Raw genomic sequence first — 19614 nt, forward strand, 5'->3', positions numbered from 1 at the left:
TTTTGTTACTTAAATTCCACATATGAGTGAGAGCATGTGATATTTTGTTGTCATTTTTTAAATAAATAGAACAAAAAATAAATAGATTTGTATGGAACCACAAAAGACCCTGAATAGCCAAAGCAATCTGAGAGAAAAGAACAGTTAGAGATATCACTCTACCTGACTTCAAATTATACTACAGAGCAAGGATAATCAAAACAGCATGGTATTGGTAGAAAAACAGACACACACAACCCTGGACAGAGCAGTGGTGAGAGCATTGGCCTGCTCATTAAATGGTCTCAGGTTCGATTCCCAGTCAAGGGCACATACCTGGGTTTGCAAATTCAATTCCTGGCCCCAGTCGTGGCGAGTGAGAGAAGCAACTAATCAATGTGTCATTCTTACATTGATATTTCTCTCCCCCCCCCCTCCCTTCCACTCTCTCCAAAAAGCAATGGTAAAAATATCCTCAGGTTAGGATTGACAAAAAAAAGAGACACAGACCAATGGAACAGAATTGAGAACCCAGAAATAAAATCACATATATATAGGCAAATAATTTTTGATAAAGGAGCCAAAAACACACAATGGAGAAAAGAAATCCTCTGTCCCACATTGTCTAGTGGTTAGGATTCCTGGTTTTCACCCAGGGGGCCCGGGTTCGACTGCCAGTGTGGGGACGCTATAAGAAATCCTCTGGTGCTGGGATAATTGGAAAGCCACATGCGAAAGAATGAAACTAAACTACAGCTTGTCCCCATGTACAAAAATTAATTCAAAATGGGCCAAAGACCTAAATATAAGATCTGAAACAATAAATTACATACAAGAAAACTTAGGTACTAAACTCATGGACCTTGGTCTTACGGAAGATTTTATGAATTTGACCCCAAAGGCAAGGGAATAACAGCAAATATAAATGAATGAGACTATAACAAACTAAAAAGCTTCTGCACAGCAAAAGAAAATGCCAACAAAACAAAAGGACAACTGATTCAGTGGGAGACGATATTTCCAAACAACAGCTTGATAAGCGGTTAATATCCAAAATATATAAAGGACTCATCAGACCCTACATCAAACAAACTATCCAACTAAAAAAATGGGCAAAGGACCTGAACAGACACTTCTTCCAAGAAGATATACAAATGGCCAACAGATAAATGAAAGCTCAACTTCACTAGCTATTAGGGAAATGCAAATCAAAACTACAATGAAATAGCTCATACCTGTTAGAATGGCTATTAACAAGACAAGTAATAGCAAGTGTTGGCGAGGTTGTGGTTAAAAAGGAACTATCGTCACTGCTGGTGGGAAAGTAAGCTAGCACAGCCACTACGGAAAACAGTGTATGTAGCGGTTCTTCAAAAAATTAAGAACTGAGTTACCATATGACCCAAATCCCTCTTCTGGATATCAACCTGAAAATACTTAAAAACATTTATTCGAAAAGACATATGCACCCCTATGTTCAATGCAGCACTATTCACAGTGACCTAGACATGGAAACTACGAAAGTGTCCTTTGACAGATGATTGGATAAAGACAATATGGTACATATATACCATACAATACTACCCAGCCATGAGTAAAGATACAATACTGCATTTGTGACAACATGGACGGACCTTGAGAACATTATGCTAAGCAAAATAAGTCAATCAGAAAAAGCTAACCATATGATTTCACTCATATTTGAGATATAAAACTGAAACTCATAGACACAGACAACAGTATGGTGGTTACCAGAGGAAAGGGGGGTGGAAGGGTAGTAAAGGGTAAAAGGGAGCCAAGATATGGTGATGGAAGGTGAATTGACTTGGGGTGATGGGCATACAGTGTAATATACATCTCATGTATCATACATATGTATACTTAAAACCTACATAATCTTATTAACCAATGTCATCCCAATAAATTTAATTTTAAAAAATAAAGTGATATTTTAGTTGAGGAGAAAATTTCATTTGAAATATTTTTTTAAGAAAATCGTGTCCACGAGGTCCAATTCCTTATAACACTTTCTATGAACTGATGAATGGAAGGAATGGAATATATAGATATGGGAGGAAAAATCTTATAGACAGAGGCACAAAGAAGTGGGGAAAGAAGGGAGGACTGGGGCAAATAAGGCAAGGCCAACCTTATCCCTTGGCAGAATAATATAGCATTCACTATTCACTGCAGGTTCCTGGGGTGTCTTCCCTTTCCCCCAAACTTCTCTTATTCCCTACCAAATTCTAACAATTAGAAATTCATTATTGTTTGGATAATCTCTTTGAAAACAGAAATATAGTAGTTCCCCTTTTCTGTTTTCCTTTCTACAGTTTTAGTTACCCACGGTCAACTGCAATCCGAAAATATTAAATAAAAATTCCCAAAATAAAAAATTACTAAGTTTTAAATTGTGGATCATTCTGAGTAGCATGATGAAATCTCTTGGAGGAGCACAACCTATGACGCAGTGTGAGCCTATATACAAATTCCCCTCTACAGTGGATATTATATAGTTTTTGTTGACAATCTGATGAGGAAAATATTATGTACTATGGGTATTTTATTGGCATTTTAAAAATTACTATTGAAGTTTGTTTTCTTGCTTATTATTCATTTCAAATATGTCTTTTTTGTTGCATGAGTCCATTTTTTTTCCCTTTTAGGAAAAAATTTATTTATTCTTATTGACTTGAAAATCACAGTATACAGTAGCACCACCCCCTCTCCTCACCCCTCCCCCCCCATCTGCAGTTTTGCTTTTCCAGAGCTTCAGCTACTCATGGTGATTACCCTCAGTCAATTGCAGTCCAAAAATATTAAATAAAAAATTCCAGAAATAAACAATTTATAAGTTTTAAATAGCGGGCCATTCTAAGTAACGTGATGAATATCTCTTGCCATCCTGTTCCCTTCCGCTTGGGATGTGACTCATCCCTTTGTCCAGCATCTCCCTGCTGTTTAAGCTACCGCCCTCCAGTCACTTAGTAAACATCTAGGTTATCAGATTGATTCTCACAGCATCGTAGTGCTTGTGTTCAAGTCACCCTTATAATAGTCTAATGCTACGTTACAATACCTACATCATTCACCTCACTTCATCTAGCTACACAGGCATTGTATCATAACCTTACAGCATCACAAGAAGGGTGAGTACAGTACAGTAAGATAGAGACCACATTCACATATTTTATTACAGTATATTGTTACAATTGTTCTATTTTACTATTAGTTATTGTTGTTAATCTTTTAGTGTGCCTGCTTTACAAATTAAACTTTATCATAGGTATGTATATATAGGAAAAAAACATAGTGTATATATATACATATATAGGGTTTGGTACTATCCAAGGCTTCAGGCACCCATTGGGGTCTTGGAACGTATCCCACACGGGTAAGGGGGGGGATACTGTACAGACTATTAGCCATTTTTATTTGTAGTAGTATATATTCCTAATATTTTGTGTTCAGGCATGTACACCTATACACATGTATACAAGCTTGATACCTGCCATTCTGGAATCCTAGAAAGACACAACCATACATACTATTGGTTAGCTTCATGTACTGGGCTACATAAATGAGGAAAACAACCCAAATCAGTATCTCGAAGTTGTCTTAGCAAAAGACAACCAAAAAAGATGTATACTTCCCTTGGCCACATGTGTTCGGTCCCTGGACTATACTTTAAATTTCAAGATTTGTTCCCTCCGCTGTCCACTTATAATTTAATCAATGTGGTGATCCAAACTTTCTCTACCATCAACTGAGAAAATGTCAATTCACTTTCATTGCTCCCTCCCTGCTTGCTAGTAATAGGAAGAGGAATTAAATCACAAGCTTATTATACAGACCAATGTATAAGTGAGTAAAGCTCATTTCTGCTACAGCCTTACATTTCTGCAAACACTATATAAGTAAACAAAGCAAAGAAAATATTAATATCTCCAAAAATGTTTGTCATTTTAACACAGAAACCAAGACTCTGAGATCCCTTTCTTTGCTGTCATCCAGGGGAAAGCCCACCCATACCCTTGGCAAGACCATAAAAAAGGCCAACACTGTCCCATCACCATGAAGCAGGAGGTCACGGTTTCAATTCCCAGTCAGGGCACATGCCTGGATTGCAAGCTCCATCCCCAGGGAAGGGTGTACAGGAGGCAGCTGATCAATGATTCTCTCTCACCACTGATGTTTCTCTCTCTCTCCCTCTCCCTTCCTCTCTGAAATTAGTTTAAAAAAATGTTTAAAAAAACAAAGTGCCTAAAAATATAGTCAAAGATGGGGAAGGAAATGGAGATGTTCAAAGTTATTTATATATCTTAACATAAGATTTGCTTTACAGAATTCCCCCTATCCAGGTAAAAGCTAATACTATCTACATAGCTGATATTATGAAGGGAGGAAATAAAAAAGAACTGAAAATTGATCTTAAGGATTTGTAAAGTTAGGAAGCAAAAAGAAGAAAAGTCAGCAAAAGCATGACCAGGAAGGTAGGAAGAAAACTAGGATAGTGCAATATCATGGGAGCTAAGGAAAGAGATAAGGATATCTACCAGGATATCTACTGGGAACTGGTTAAGAGGATGACTAGGAATTTATAACTAAATTATTCATCGCCATTTCCAGGAGTCACTGACATAAGCAGAAAACAATTTCAAAGGCTCTTATTCACATGCCTTTAAGAAGCAGGAAATGTCACACAAAAAAAAAAGACCGACGACTTAAGGAAAATAAACAGGATAACTCATGAAGCAAGATTCTGGGAATCTTGAAGGAATCATCAAAAAAGATGAGCAGATGGTCTGGCTGTGACATCTTTCAAGGCATGACGGCCAGAGTTAGTTCAGCTCTTCCAGCTGCCTGGGCAATTCTTATACTAAGAGCACGACCACTACTTTCCAGGCAATAGCTGATTAGAGCAATGTAGACATGTGACCCAGCTACTGGGAACAAGGGGGTTCAATAATTCTATGCTCCTGGCTGGAGAAGAGGGGTGGCTATATTTTACCATTGGACAGAAGAGCAGAAAGGCTGATCTGCTTAGGGAAATACACAGTAGATACTAGCAAGAAGGAAGGAAAGCCAGCAAGAAATCTGATAGCTTTCTGGTTCTTAGTTCTAATTCCAGCTGGAGGCCAAGCTCCATTCCTGTCTTTGGGTTCTTTGGTGCCTCTGTACTCTTATAATATATTCCCCTTTTCAGCCTTACAAATTAATATTTGTAACTGGAAGTCCTAATTAATGCACATACTACAAAACAAGAAATTCTTTTTAAAATGGTTACCACCTGTATAAAATCTGAAGGCAAACTAGAATGTATTTTCTAAAAATAATGACAGATATCAGGTAAAAATTTGGAAATAAAACCAAAATCAGACTAGCCGTCTAATAGTTATGTTGTGACGGCACAAATACTTTGTAAAGACTAAGTAGACAAAACACTATTTGGGAATCAAGCCCAATATACGAGAACAAAAGTAGAACCTTTTACTTAAAAAATATAGAACTTTTAAATTTTATTTCAAGAAGAGATTATAAGTATGTGAAAACACCAAGAAAATCGAGATTATAGAGTTAGAGATATTAACTTAAAAATTCCCCCAATAGTGGTGAAAGCTAATATAGGAAATTTTACTTTAAAAATGAATCTCCTCATTTTCTTTAAAATTCATCAAAAATGAGATGAACTAATACTGGATGAAGAAGAGGACAGATTAATGGATAAATATGTAATAAGCAAGCATAATAAAATATTAATGGCAGAATTTAGTTAGTTGGTATGTGTTATAATATTCAATTTTGCAGTATGTTTAAATGTTTTCAAAATGGTATGTTGGGAGGAAAGAAAACTGCTGACACTATAATCCTTAAAGTGCACCACCTCATACAGAGGGATTTGCCGAAACATGAAGTACAAGCCATCAAAATACGTGTGGAGTGTACATTATTTACTGATAATAATAAGAATTTAAATTGGGCCCTAACCGGTTTGGCTCAGTGGATAGAGCCTCAGCCTGCGGACTGAGGGGTCCCGGGTTCGATTCCGGTCAAGGGCATGTGCCTTGGTGGCGGACACATCCCCAGTGGGGGGTGTGCAGGAGGCAGCTGATCAATGTTTCTAACTCTCTATCCCTCTCCCTTCCTCTCTGTAAAAAACCAATAAAATATATTTAAAAAAAAAAAAAAAGAATTTAAATTGGCACATCTAAGCCAGTTGCCTCAGCTCTCCTCATCACCTGAGACCCAGGCAGGGTTAAGCACTGTTTCCTAGACTCCCTGTCGTCATGTTTTGGTTTCCCCTTAGCAACTCAGGCCAAAGCATCTAATTTCCTTTTAATCTGAATTTCTAGAAAGCTGCTTTCTTAAATTATAAGATATAAACGTGCTCAAACACAATGGCAATCTTTTTCCTAGGATTCAAATCATTTCTAATTCTTTATTCTTGGTCAGAATTAAGTCCAAATAAGCAGTTGTCCTTTATTTCTGCTTCTTCCCACTGAGATAAATGAAGGATATATCCCAATGCTCTCTGACTCATTAAAATTCTACTTTAAAATGTGCCTTAAGAAAATATTTAAAGATTTAATTATAAAAAGCCTATCATAACATTCTTTATAATAGGAAAAAATTGGAAACAATATAATATAGTTGATACTAAATTTATAGTACCATCATATAATACTCATAGAGTCACTGAAGGTATTGCACATTCATGGAAAGTTATATACAAGACAGTGAATATTAGTTTAAACACAATATTACAGCATGACTTTATACACACACATCATATCTGAAAAAATGTCAAGATGCTATAATGAATATCTCTTAATTAGTTTGGATGTTTGCCTTCATTTTATTTTATCTGCAATAAAGACCTATGACATTTCAGAATAAATTATTTATCCTTACATTTTTTATCATTGTAAAATAACTCCACATATTCTGCTGCTATCAAAATAAGACTTCTAAAAGCTATCCAGATACTTTACTTTAAAGGCTCCCATCATTACTATAGCCAACTGTCATACGAGTTTTATACTTTACTAGAATTCGTGCATGGGTGGGGTCTGGCTGGTCCACCCCAATGGGGGCCGATTGGCTGGGCAGGCTTAGGAGAGGGGCCGCGGGTGGTTGGCCGGCCAGTCCCAGCCCCTATTGGGGTGGTTGGGGTCAATCAGGAACAGGGCAGGCTGTGGGGAGGGGCCACGGGAGTTGGGGGGAGCCGGTCATTTGGGTCATTTTGGTCATTCTACCATCGGATCACTTGATTTTTATATACATAGATTATATTGTCCATATTCTCCTACAGTAATTTTTTTATCCTATTCTCATCCAAAGGCAATGCTCTTATCAATGTTTTCACTCTCAGATTTAAGAATTTTTGCATTAACATCTTGACAGAGAATGATGATCTCCAAACACTTGTAATCTATATTTCTTTGAAATGAAGTTGCCCTTCCATTGCTGTATCAGTCACCATTCCCCTCCCATACCTCTGTTATAGCACCTAGGACCTTGCAGTAATAAAAGACACATCAGTCTTCCTTGGTAGACCTGTAAGTCCCAGAAGGCAAAAACTAATGCGTTAATCTTCCCTAGTGCTTAGCACATAGAAAACACTGAATAAATTGCCAACAAACTTGGCTGATGAAGTTTCAAACAGGTGAGGCAATGGCAAGAAAGCATCTAGCTGTTTTAAATGAATTAAAGGCTCCAGGCCTAGATATTAGATGGAATGATACTTAACAGTATGATTTTAAAGTTCTATTCACAATATGGGAATCATGGGTAAGAGGTAACAGACAATAGCCAAATGCCCCCTCTCCAATTCTCAAAAAAAAAAAAAAGGTTCCAAAAACAATAGACCCTGAAGCGTAAACCAGAAGAGACAGGTAAATGAGAAGCTGAAGTTTAAGAGGTACGGGCTTTAAACAGTGGTTGGGGTTGGGGGGTTATGAACTAACTCCAGCTACACTTGTCTCTGTTACTCTCCTAATACGCCACCTTAGGATATTTGCATACACTATTCCTCTGCCTGGATCACTCATTCAATTAGATATCCGCATAACTAAACTCTCTCATCTCCTTCAAATATCTGCTCAAATGTCATGTTCTCCAGTGACTTCCTATTTGAAATTTGAACCTAACCTCCTTACTCTGCTCCACTTTTTCTTTTTCCCATAGCACTTATCACCTTTTAGCAAACTTAAATAATTTACTTATTATGTTTGGTTAATTTTTTCACCCATTAGAATGTAAGCTCCATGAGCACAGAGATCGTTGCCCATTTGTTCACTGATGTAGCCCAAACACCTAGAACACAAGTAAATAAATTCTTGCTGAATGCACAAAATGGATGTGAGAAAGATGGTGAAGAAAAAATGAATACGAGTTGGTGGTATCAGTGCAGTATCAAGGAAAAAGCTCTAGACTTGAGATAAAAGAACTGGACTCAAATCTAAGCTTTATCACTTACTAGCCAGCAAGTAACTATTTTCTGGAAAGTGTTTATGAACTTGTTACTGATTTGTGGTTAAGATCAGATGAGATAAATATGAGCAGCAGGGTGACTAAGAATTATTAATGTGGATAAATTAATTCAAAAGACAGTTTAATACTAACAGAAAAGAATGAAAAGTGGTTCAGGAGTAAAAGTTGAAGGATGTGACCATAGGATTGGTACTAATACTATGAGAAGTGAGAAAACCCAGAAAAGTAGCTTCATTTGGGAATGAAAAAGGATAGATAATGAGTTAGGTTTCAATTTATACCTGTGCTGTCCAACATGGTATCACTAGCTACAGATGCCTATTTAAATTGTAATTAATTAAAATGAAATAAAAATTAAAATTTAGCTCTTCTGTCACACTAGCCATATTTCAAGTGCTTAATGGCCACATGTGTTTAGTGGCTACCATATTGGACAGCACAGATTACAGAACATTTCCATAATCACAGAGAGATCTAGTACCTCTGATTTATAAAATTTGAGTTGACAGAATGACAGGATTCAAGTGGGTGTCATTTTAATATCCCTAATGCTGATTCCTGTAAAGTTCAAACATGAAGGCAAAATCCAACCATATAATCAATCTGAGTGGAAGCTGCAAACTGAATATAACAAATTAAATAATTTATATTATTTGTTTACAAGGTCCTGGGATGCATGAACATTCCCCACTTCATGGTATGAAGTCACCAACATGGCAACTATAAATAGGATTTGAGGAGTCCCAGTGACGTTGCCAGCAAGAAATTGGTCATCATTATATTCCAAACCTCTGGTTAGTAACTTCAGATATGCTGACAAGGCCAAATATTACATGCAATACAAAAGTTTTCTTAGTGAGTGATGATTCCTAGAGCTCCAAATCTTACCTAAAAGGCAAAACTCCCTTGCCAAAAGTAAGTGCAGTTACCTAAAACGGAAACAGCCTTCCTTAATGAGTAAGCATATTTCAACTACAGAAAGATCCAGAATGAAATATAAAAATACTTAAAAGAATCAAAGCCAAGTGTTACGTTATTTTTTTTTGTTTTAGAAAGCTAAACAAAAAATGATTTTTTATATACTTAAAAAATTTAAGAAAATCTGGTCTGTAAGAATGGCTGACTTGCAACAAATTTAAAATATGTAACTGAGTAATAACTTCAGACATGAGTTTAAGCTGAAATGCTATAAATTCAGAAATAATCCTATAAATTCAGAAATAACATTTGAACACTGCAAAGAGTTTAAGATCACTGTTTACAAATTCAATGGATATCAATGAAGAATTTTTTTCTTATCTTTGTCATAACATTATAATAACTTAAAAAAAACAAAAACCTAAAGAAACCCAAAACCAAGGCATAAAAATGTCACATACTTAACTGACATTTACTATGATTTTTAAGAAACTAAAACTGCATTCAGAAGCAAGATCATAACGGAACCATTTATGAAGTAACATGTACTTAAAAAAAAACTGAGAGTCCACAAGTAAACCATCACCATCAAAACTCTGCTCAGCAACTTCAAATAATGAAAATATGTGTTCCTGGATAGAATTAGAATCAACTCATAGGAAACCAGGTGAGTTGATTTCACCAGTCAATGCTATTGTGTCCACATTCCTCAGGATTGTCATCCCTTTTCTATTTTCACCATCTCCAAACCCCCACAGCATTTAGTCACATAATTTTAAGTAGCACTTAATGCAGTAACTTCCAAATATTCTCATTGCCATTATCTTGGGTGAATCCTTCGTTACTTCTCACTTGTTCTGCTACAGCTGAACCCTAACTTATCTCCCTATGTTCATCCTCATCCTTCTCCAATTCATTCTTAACACTGAACTGGAGTCATTTCTCTCAAACCCAAACCCAATTTGATAATGTTCCTTTCCAACTCAATTCCTTAAAGGGTTCTCCATCACCTAGTCCCTTCAGCTACTTCGTTTTTCCTCATTACATTTAATACCATCTGCTAGGTCAGCGGTTCTCAACCTGTGGGTCTCGACCCCTTTGGGGGTCGAACGACCCTTTCACAGGGGCCGCCTAAGACCATTGGAAAACACATATTGAATATATAATTACATATTGTTTTTGTGATTAATCACTATGCTTTAATTATGTTCAATTTGTAACAATGAAAATACATCCTGCATATCAGATATTTACATTACGATTCATAACAGTAGCAAAATTACAGTTATGAAGTAGCAACGGAAATAATTTTATGGTTGGGGGTCACCACAACATGAGGAACTGTATTAAAGGGTCGCGGCATTAGGAACCACTGTGCTAGATAGTACTATATTACTTGTTTGTTCACTATCTCCACTTCAACTAGAACAGCGGTCACCCACCAGTGGTCCGTAGACCACTGGTGGTCCATGAGGTCTGAAAGGTTGGCGACCGCTGAACTACAATATAAATCCATAAGGGCAGAGTTTTTGTTCACTGCTATATATTGCATGGTAAGCACTCAAGCATGCACGCATGAATGAGTGAATGAATGAATGATGACCTACAGGCCAGAGGCCTCATGACCTGCCAGAATCCTCTTCTTTTCACTTTACTCCCGCTTCTGCCTATACTAAATTGCTGAGTTACCTAAATACAATATGCACTTTCATGCCCCTTTCTTTGCTATATGCTATTTGTTTCCTTTGCCTGATACAAACTCCGCTCAGCATTCAATCAACCTGCCACACTATCACCCATATTTTAAAACCATCTCCAGAAAGCTTCCCCTGACCTCCCATATAGAGTATATCACTTTCTTTCCTTTGTGCTACATCTGTACCCATATCTACAGTGGCTCTACCCAACATGTACTGGAATGTGTATCTCCCCTACTAGGTGGTGAATTCTTTCAGGCCAAGGCCTATTGCTTATCTCTTTACCTCCCACACCCAGGAAAATGCATGTCCTAAAGCAACTACTCATAAATACTGCGTAAATTAACATGCATAGCTATTCTGTAAGAGGAATGAAAACATTGAGTTTCAAGAAGTCACTCCTCCAATTCCATTACGATAACCAGTCAAGAGATAAAGAGTTACGAGCAATAACATCATCCAAGGTAATAAAAGTTACACAAAGAATATACATCACCAAACAATTCCAAAACAACTGACATACCCTCACTTTATTAGATATACAGGCTGGCTCCTTCTTTTGTCTTCCTTAAAAGAAAAACCTGGGTTCCACATGAACAATATATTAAATAGGTCACTCCCTGAGGAAGCTTTCTATGTTCCATTTAATACAAGTTTTTGTGTTCCCTCATATTTGATTCAAACCTCAAAACAGCAGTATAGGACTAGATTTTACAACTAACCACACCCAATCCTAAATCAAAGACCAGAAAGAGCAGTGGTTCTCAACCTTGGCTGCACATTAGAATCACCTGGGAATCTTTTTAAAACCCTGATTTCTGGGCCTCATTCCAGAGGCCAAGGTTGAGAACCACTGAGATAGAGTTTTCTACCCTTTGTAATTAATCCACACCATCAATGGTTTACAGCTGTGCCCTCAAACCACAGTGCAGCCACACAGGAGACCCCAGACCAATCATCTTCAGCCATGGAAGCCTTATTCACTATCCCAATGTGACTTACAAGAAGACTTACTATTTTTCTCCAAATACTGTAGACCAAGGCCCCTAAATCCAACTATAGGAATACACTGACCTACCTACTTAGTTCTAAGAGTGTGAACCTGCATGTAAATATATAATCACACAGAGTTGTATGTGAATGAATAGACATAAATGTACATAAAGCCATTTGGAAAACTTAAGTTTTAAGCCCACTGATAGCAAATATAATATCAAGTGAAGCCAGAGGCCAAGATATGATTCTTTATTCCTCCATCCCCCACCATTCAGTAACCAAGTTATGGAAAACTGATCTCCTATTACTTTTTTTTTTTTTTTTTTTTTTTTTTTAAATATATTTTATTGATTTTTCACAGAGAGGAAGGGAGAGAGATAGAGAGCCAGAAACATCGATGAGAGAGAAACATCGATCAGCTGCCTCCTGCACATCTCCCACTGGGGATGTGCCCGCAACCCAGGTACATGCCCTTGACCGGAATCGAACCTGGGACCTTTCAGTCCGCAGGCCGACGCTCTATCCACTGAGCCAAACCGGTTTCGGCACTTTTTTCAAATAGTATTTCTCATTAGGATAAAAGTCTTTCACTAGTAATTGGTCTCCCTGTCTTTGGACTGAACGAAAATTGTATCGACCATTTGTTGAGGGGTTATGTAACCAGCACTGCATTAAGCACTTGATTACTGAACCCTACATTTTTCTGTTCTCACCGCAACACTGCCAAGCAGGTATTATGGTCTTCATTTTCACAGATGGGGGAACAGAAGCTCTGAGAAGTTAAGTGACTTGCCTAAGTCATGCAGCTGGAAGTGTAGTGGAAATTTAAACTCAGGTCTATGTTCCCATATCCTTAACCTTCTTCACTTCAGTCCCCAATGTTACCTTGCCAAAAGGCAAATGTAATGTTTCATCTCACATAAAGTGGTGCAAACAAGACCCAGTCTCTCCAGCCCTCATCCCCTGCCATTCTCACCCCTTTCTGTCACACTTCACCCCCAGCAGTTCCCTAACCTGCCTCACTGCTTTATCTGTGAATGCACTTTTTCTGCCAAGAACACTTTTCTCTGTTGGCAGGCTAATTCCAACACAAATTTCAAGATTTACTCAGACGATCCTTATTCTAGAAAGCCTTTGCCCTAACAAATACATATCCAAAACTGGGTTAAGTGATCATTTGCTATGATTATCAGCTAGTGTCTTATCAGACTGTATTATGCAACTTTATCTTACAAGACTATTAGTTCCTGAAAAGTAAACACTGCATTCTTCAATCTCTGTATTCCTAGTACAATGGGGATGTACTAAGGAAGGACTCAATAAATGCTGAATTAATAAATTCACCAACAGCAGTACAGCTTAAGAACTTGACCCTAAAGTTAACCTGATGTGCTTTCGAATTCTAACCTGCCACAGGGCATACCTGTCAAGCCTGCAGCAGCCTTGAAAATCTTTTTAATTTCTTCATCTGTAAAACGGTAGATAACTACACCTATCTCATTGTCTGGAGACAGGAGTAAAAGAAATAATACATTTAGCACAATATCTGGCACAATGAAAGCACGCGATCATTAGCAACATTTTTTCCCCCACTCTCAAAGTTTATCCACGCTGACAAAGTCGCATCTCAGAAAATACCTTCCTCTCGCAGCTTTCATCAGAGCTTTAGGATTTCTCCAAAAAAGTAGGAAGTTAAGATCTTTCAGCTTCAGTAACGACCACCACTCCCTAAAATCACTATCGAGTATGAAGCTCATTACTTCTTACCCACCCCAGGGTGTCTTCCCCCAAAGCCGGAGACCCTGCCCCTAAGCAGAAACCAGTCGGTGCCTTCTTCCAGGAACCAGCTCCCCTGCGCCAGTGAGGGGAGCTTCACCATCTAGCACAAACTTAAATATCCTCGAAGGTTCAACACAGAGCCTCTTCTATCCATCCCAAGATCTGGGCCCCGAAAGTATTAGTTCAAGATAGAGAATGAGTCCCTGGCAGGAGGAAGCCAAGGCAAGAGTCCTCTCCAAAGCTTCCCCAAGAAGACTCCTCGGGTCTGTGACTCTCACTGCGCTCGCCCCCGCCCAGCAGCCCTACGTCTGGTCCAGTCTCTCAAAGGCGAGGTGTCAGGGCTTCCCGGCACCGGATGCCTTCGCCCACCGGTTCCTGCACTTCCACCTCGCCTCGCCCACCCGCAGGGCGCGGCCTGCTCCCTCGCCGCCGGCCGGGGCCGAGCCGCTACTCACCGCTTCTTGGGGATGGTGCCCGACTCCTGCGCGGCGGGAGGGGCCGGGGGCGCCGCCGTGGCAGCCGCCGCGGCTCTCGGCGCTTTGCACTCATTGGTACTCGGAACCTCCCGGGGCCGGCCCAGCAGATGGCCCGAGAGAACCCTCAGCCTCCGCCCCGCGCGGTCCCGGCCCGGGGCCCGGTCCACTGCAGAGCCGGAGCCCGCGCTCGCGCCCGTCTCGCCTGCTGCAGCCGCCGCCTCCGCCATGGCTTCCGCCTTGTGCCGCCGTCCGGGACCGCTGGGCGCGGGTGAAAGGTCACTCAGAACGGCGCCCGGCGCGACCATTCGCTGCGGCGCATCCCGGCAGCCACCGCGGCGACTGGGCGGCGGGTGCCATGCGCCTGGAGCTTTACATTCTCCGCTCCCCGCCCACCCCGCCCGCCCGCCTCCGCGGTCACGCCTCGGACCGTGTGCACCTGCCCAGCAGGTGAGTTTGAACTGTCCCCGGACTGGCCCAGCTCGGGCTGTGCTGGAGCGGGACCCAAACCACACACGCCCCCGAGTTGCCCTAGTACCCAAGGTAGTGCCCTGGGCCTCGGGAGTAGCTTGTGGGGGCAGAAACCTCGGATCGAGAGGCGTGGGCGGTGCTACTGGACCTGACAGAACCAGCTGCATCCTTTCCCTGCAGAAGCTAATACTGCTCCCCTTCTGCCCTCACTCTCTGCGGAGTCACTAAAGTAACTCAAAACGGATTCCTTCCCTATAACCAGTATAGCGGTCATGCTCTCATCGCCAGCTTCATGCCTCCCAATGTGCTGGAGGCTAGATCTCAAGTAATCCACATTTTATAGATGAAAAAACGGAAGCTCCAGAGACACTGATTCGCCCCAGGTCAGTCAGGCAGCTGGTAAATGCTAAAGCTGAGTTGCAACCTATGGTCTCTTTCCATTTCTGCTAGACTTGTTTTTTATTGCTACAGATAAAATTACCCAACATTTTTTTTTCTGCAGATAAAATTCCAAAACTTCTTGCTTATCTACAGATTGATTTCATTTCTGTGAGTGGCACTTCGTGAAATTAGGGGGATCTCAAAGGACAGTTCTCCATAACCGTTTCAGCAGAGAATTAGATTTCAGACCTGACCATCAGAATTAAAGTTTCTTTCTGCATAATGTGCATAATGTCTTGGAAATGGTACCTCCTTTCTGAATAACCACCTTCTTTCTAACACTGGCTCTTGCGAAAAACTTAAGACATTTGAGGAGTTATATGACTAATACAAAAGAATGCTTTAGTGCTGAAAAATTCAGGCAGTAGGAGGACTTGGTTTGTACAGATCTTGATAGTTCAGCCTTAAATATCTAGTCTAGCTCTAGAATCAGTGAGCCCAACTCCTGTTTCGCTGCTGCTTCTAATGATTGTACTCTTCCTAGAGGAAGCCATTGGCTATTTCAAATGGACTAGGAGTGAAGAAAAGGGACAGGAGAAGGAGTAAATTGTTGAGAAAGGCTCCTCAAGTTCAAGAGTTCCACAACTTTAGTCATCAAGGTTTTCACATCCTTTCCAGGTGTTACTAGAACAGCGTTAAAACACCAACTAGCATATTTGCTTGTAATCATGTAAAATTAGTAGATTTCTTGCCAAAATGCTTTTGGGAATGAGATGGGTCTGTTAATTTTTGCTTGACTTCCAGAGAGCTCAATCTAACAGCACTGGCATGCTTTAAATGTAAATGTAGTTAACTGACTTCTTCAGTCTTGTCCAAATTGAGGTATGGACATGCATTTTGCCAACTCTCAGGAGGCATATTTATAAATTTTGCAGATATCAATAGGATAACAAATATTCTTTTTTCCTGGGTGATGAAAAGCTTGATGTAAACCAAAATTATGTACCAGTGGAAAAACTACTGATTTATGTTTCAAATATATACAGAATAATGAAAAACATATAGGCAATAAAAACATTTGTTTAAGCCTATTTTATATACTTAATTATTTACTTTGTCCTATGAGATGCAAAAGTATTTAAGCCAATGTCTCATCCATGTGGTATAATCAGGCTAATTAGGAATTAAGATATATATGTGGGGGGAAACTGTTATACTATTAGGTAGAATAAGTGTGATGTAGTTGACCTTGGTGAAGACTTTCCTACCCCTTCTTCTTAACTAGGGCAAAGCCCAATCAGAGTACCCTGATATTTTTTTCATGCTACTTAAGAGGAACAAATGTTTCACTTGAAGCATGGTCCTTTGAGATGCTTATGATTCCCACAAAAGCAAAACCACAGTGAATATACTACTATTCAGAAGGGCATCAATGAACCTATTCTGAGTCTTGGGAACATGTGGACCTTAATAATCTAGATCCAATGGAGAACTGACCACATGTACAGAAACAAGCGATGAACCAATGACATGTCGAATTTTAAATGAAGTAAGCTTTATTTGCATTTATGACATTTCACTCTTCTAATATGAAGCAAAAAATCTAAATAGGATAGATTAGCTCCTAAAATATGTACTAAATTTCTTTACTGCTCTGATTTTTATTACTCATCTTCAGAGCGCTAAGTAATCCATGGATAAAGGAATTCTGGCATTTTCACACATTTTTTTAATATGTTTTCATTGATTTCAGAGAGAGGAAGGGAGGGGGAGAGAGAGATAGAAACATGGATGCTCAAGAGCAAATAGATCAACTGCCTCCTGCATGCCCCCTACTGGAGATCAAGCCTGTAACCTGGGCATGTGCCCTGACCTTAAATCCAACTGGTGATTTCCTGGGACATTGGAGTAATTGAGCCACACCAGCTGGACCACACATATTTTTATTATAAAAATCAAACAGAGAAAAATAAATCATAAATTATCACAGATCAAACACCCATGTAACTTTTATCTAGCTAGGGAAATAGAACACTGCTAGCCCCCTGCAAGTTCCCTTATGCCGTCCTTCCCAATCACTTAACTCTCCCCCCACCTGGCAAAAGTAACCACTGTCCTGAGTTTTATGAAATGCATTTTTCTTGTTTTTCTTTCTAGTTTTAATGATTGAGCATGCATTCCTTATTTCTTTGTTTGCATTTATATAAATGGAATCTTTTTTTTAATAAGTCTTTATTGTTCAGATTATTACAGTTGTTCCTCTTTTTTCTCCCCATACCTCCCCTCTACCCGGTTCCCACCCCACCCCATGCCCTTACCCTCACCTCCCATTGTCCTCATCCATAGGTGTTCAATTTTTGTCCAGTCTCTTCCCGCACCGCCCACACCCACTTCCCCAGAGAATTGTCAGTCCACTCCCTTTCTATGATCCTGATTCTGTTATATTCACCAGTTTATTCTGTTCATCATATTTTTTACTCACTTGATTTTTAGATTCACTTGTTGATAGATATGTATTTGTTGTCACTTTGTTGTTCATAACTTTTATCTTTACCTTTTTCTTCTTCTTCCTCTTCTTAAAGAATACCCTTCAGCATTTCATATAATACTGGTTTAGTGGTGATGAACTCCTTTAGCTTGTTCTTATCTGTGAAGCTTTTATCTGACCTTCAATTCCAAATGATAACTTTGCTGGGTAGAATAATCTTGGTTGTAGGTCTTGCTATTCATCACTTTGAATATTTCTTGCCACTCCCTACTGGCCTGCATAGTTTCTGTTGAGAAATCAGCTGACAGTCGTATGGATACTCCCTTGTAGGTAACTGACTTTCTTTCTCTTGCTGCTTTTAAGATTCTCTCTTTGTCTTTTGCCCTTGGCATTTTAATTATGATGTGTCTTGGTGTGGTCCTCTTTGGATTCCTTTGTTTGGGGTTCTCTGTGCTTCCTGGACTTGTAAGTCTATTTCTTTCAGCAGGTAGGGGGAGTTTTCCGTCATTATTTCTTCAAATAGGTTTTCAATATCTTGCTCTCTCTCTTCTTCTGGCACCCCCATAATTTGGATGTTGGTACACTTGAAGTTGTCCCAGAGACTCCTTACACTATCTTCATATTTTTGGAATCTTTTTTCTTTTTGCTTTTCCGGTTGGGTGTTTTTTGCTTCTTTGTATTTCAAATCTTTGACTTGATTCTTGGGATTCTCTAGTCTGCTGTTGGATCTCTGTATATTATTCTTTATTTCAGTCAGTGTATGCTTAACTTCTAATTGGTCCTTTTTCATATCCTCAAGAGTCTCACTAAATTTCTCGGAGGTTTCTAGAAGATTCTTGAGTAAACTTATAACCGTGGTTTTTGAACTCTATATCCAGTAGTTTGCTTTCCTCCATTTCTTTCATTTGTGACATGTTTCTTTGTCTCCGCATTTTGGCTCCTTCCCTCTGTTGATAGAGTGGCTTTGTGTGCTAGGTGTCCTATAGGGCCCAGTGGCTCAGCCTCCCCAATTACCTGAGGTGGACACTCTTGGTGCACCCCTTTGTGGACTTTGTGCACAGTCTTATTGTAGTCTTGTTGTAGTTAAGCCTTGATTGTTGTAGTTATCACTGGGAGGAATTGACCTCCAGGACAATTGGCTGTAAGAATCAGCTGTGTCTGCAGTGGGAGAACTTCTGTGCTGAAGACACCCTTCTGGGGCAAGACTTGCTTCAGTGGGGCTTTGGTGTTCACTGAGTCTGCCCCTGAGTGTGTCCCTTATGGATCTGAGGAGTTGTAATCTGGATGGTCCCACTCTGACCACTGGGTACACTGGCTCTTGGATCTAAGGAGGTACTAATTTAGCCTCTGCCTGAGGCTACCCAGCAGGAGCTACGAAGAGATCTGCAGATTCCCCTTCCTTTTTGGGGGTTTGGAGGTGCCCAGATGAGGCCCAGCTGTGAAGTAATGCAAGCTGGGGGGCCTTGGGCCTTCTCTTGGAAGTGCTGGGTCTGTCTGGCCCAGCTGCAATATGTTAGGTAATTTTCAGATTGCAAAGGGCCAGGGCATTCATATGCAAAAGCCTCTGCCGCAGCCAGGGTGGGGCCGGGTCTCAGGGAATCAACAGGGTGGAGCAAGCAGCTATGGCTGATCCTCAGCCCTGCCCTAAGGCGCCCTGCGTCTCAGTGTCCAGGTAATCGCTGCAAGTACCTCCGAGAGAAAGCCGCCCTCGAGTTCCGAGTTCTGCCCGCTGCCACACAGTCCAGTTTCTTCCCATATGAGTCTGGGTCCCCAGAGTCTTGCCTGGAACTGGAGTTCAGAAAAGTCAGGAGTTTGTATATCCCTCCCAATTGAAAAAAACCACAGTGTACCCAGTTGCCAGCCCATTTTGTACAGGCCTCCATACCTCCGCTCTTCTGCACCTCTGTACCTCCTACCAGTCTAGATGTGCTTTCTCTTT

General features: G+C 40.0%; 2 protein-coding genes across 3 annotated transcripts in view; one reads left to right on the forward strand and one right to left on the reverse strand.

Annotated features, from left to right (window-relative positions):
- Positions 1–14791, reverse strand: part of AGPS (alkylglycerone phosphate synthase) — a 144368-nt gene extending 129577 nt beyond the window's left edge. The window contains exon 1 of the mRNA XM_081095871.1: positions 14318–14791. Coding sequence (XP_080951997.1) covers positions 14318–14643 — 326 coding nt within the window. The 5' untranslated portion in view covers positions 14644–14791. The remainder of the gene's footprint in view (positions 1–14317) is intronic.
- NFE2L2 (NFE2 like bZIP transcription factor 2) overlaps positions 14348–19614 on the forward strand; it is a 157572-nt gene continuing 152305 nt past the window's right edge. Inside the window, exon 1 of one of the 2 annotated variants that reach the window (XM_081095865.1) lies at positions 14348–14785. The gene's annotated coding sequence lies outside the window, so the exon portion shown is untranslated. The remainder of the gene's footprint in view (positions 14786–19614) is intronic. The other variant, XM_081095866.1, reaches the window with a different exon arrangement.

This window comes from Myotis nattereri (genome assembly GCF_964212035.1).
Source record: "Myotis nattereri genome assembly, chromosome: 7".
Taxonomy (NCBI): domain Eukaryota; kingdom Metazoa; phylum Chordata; class Mammalia; order Chiroptera; family Vespertilionidae; genus Myotis; species Myotis nattereri.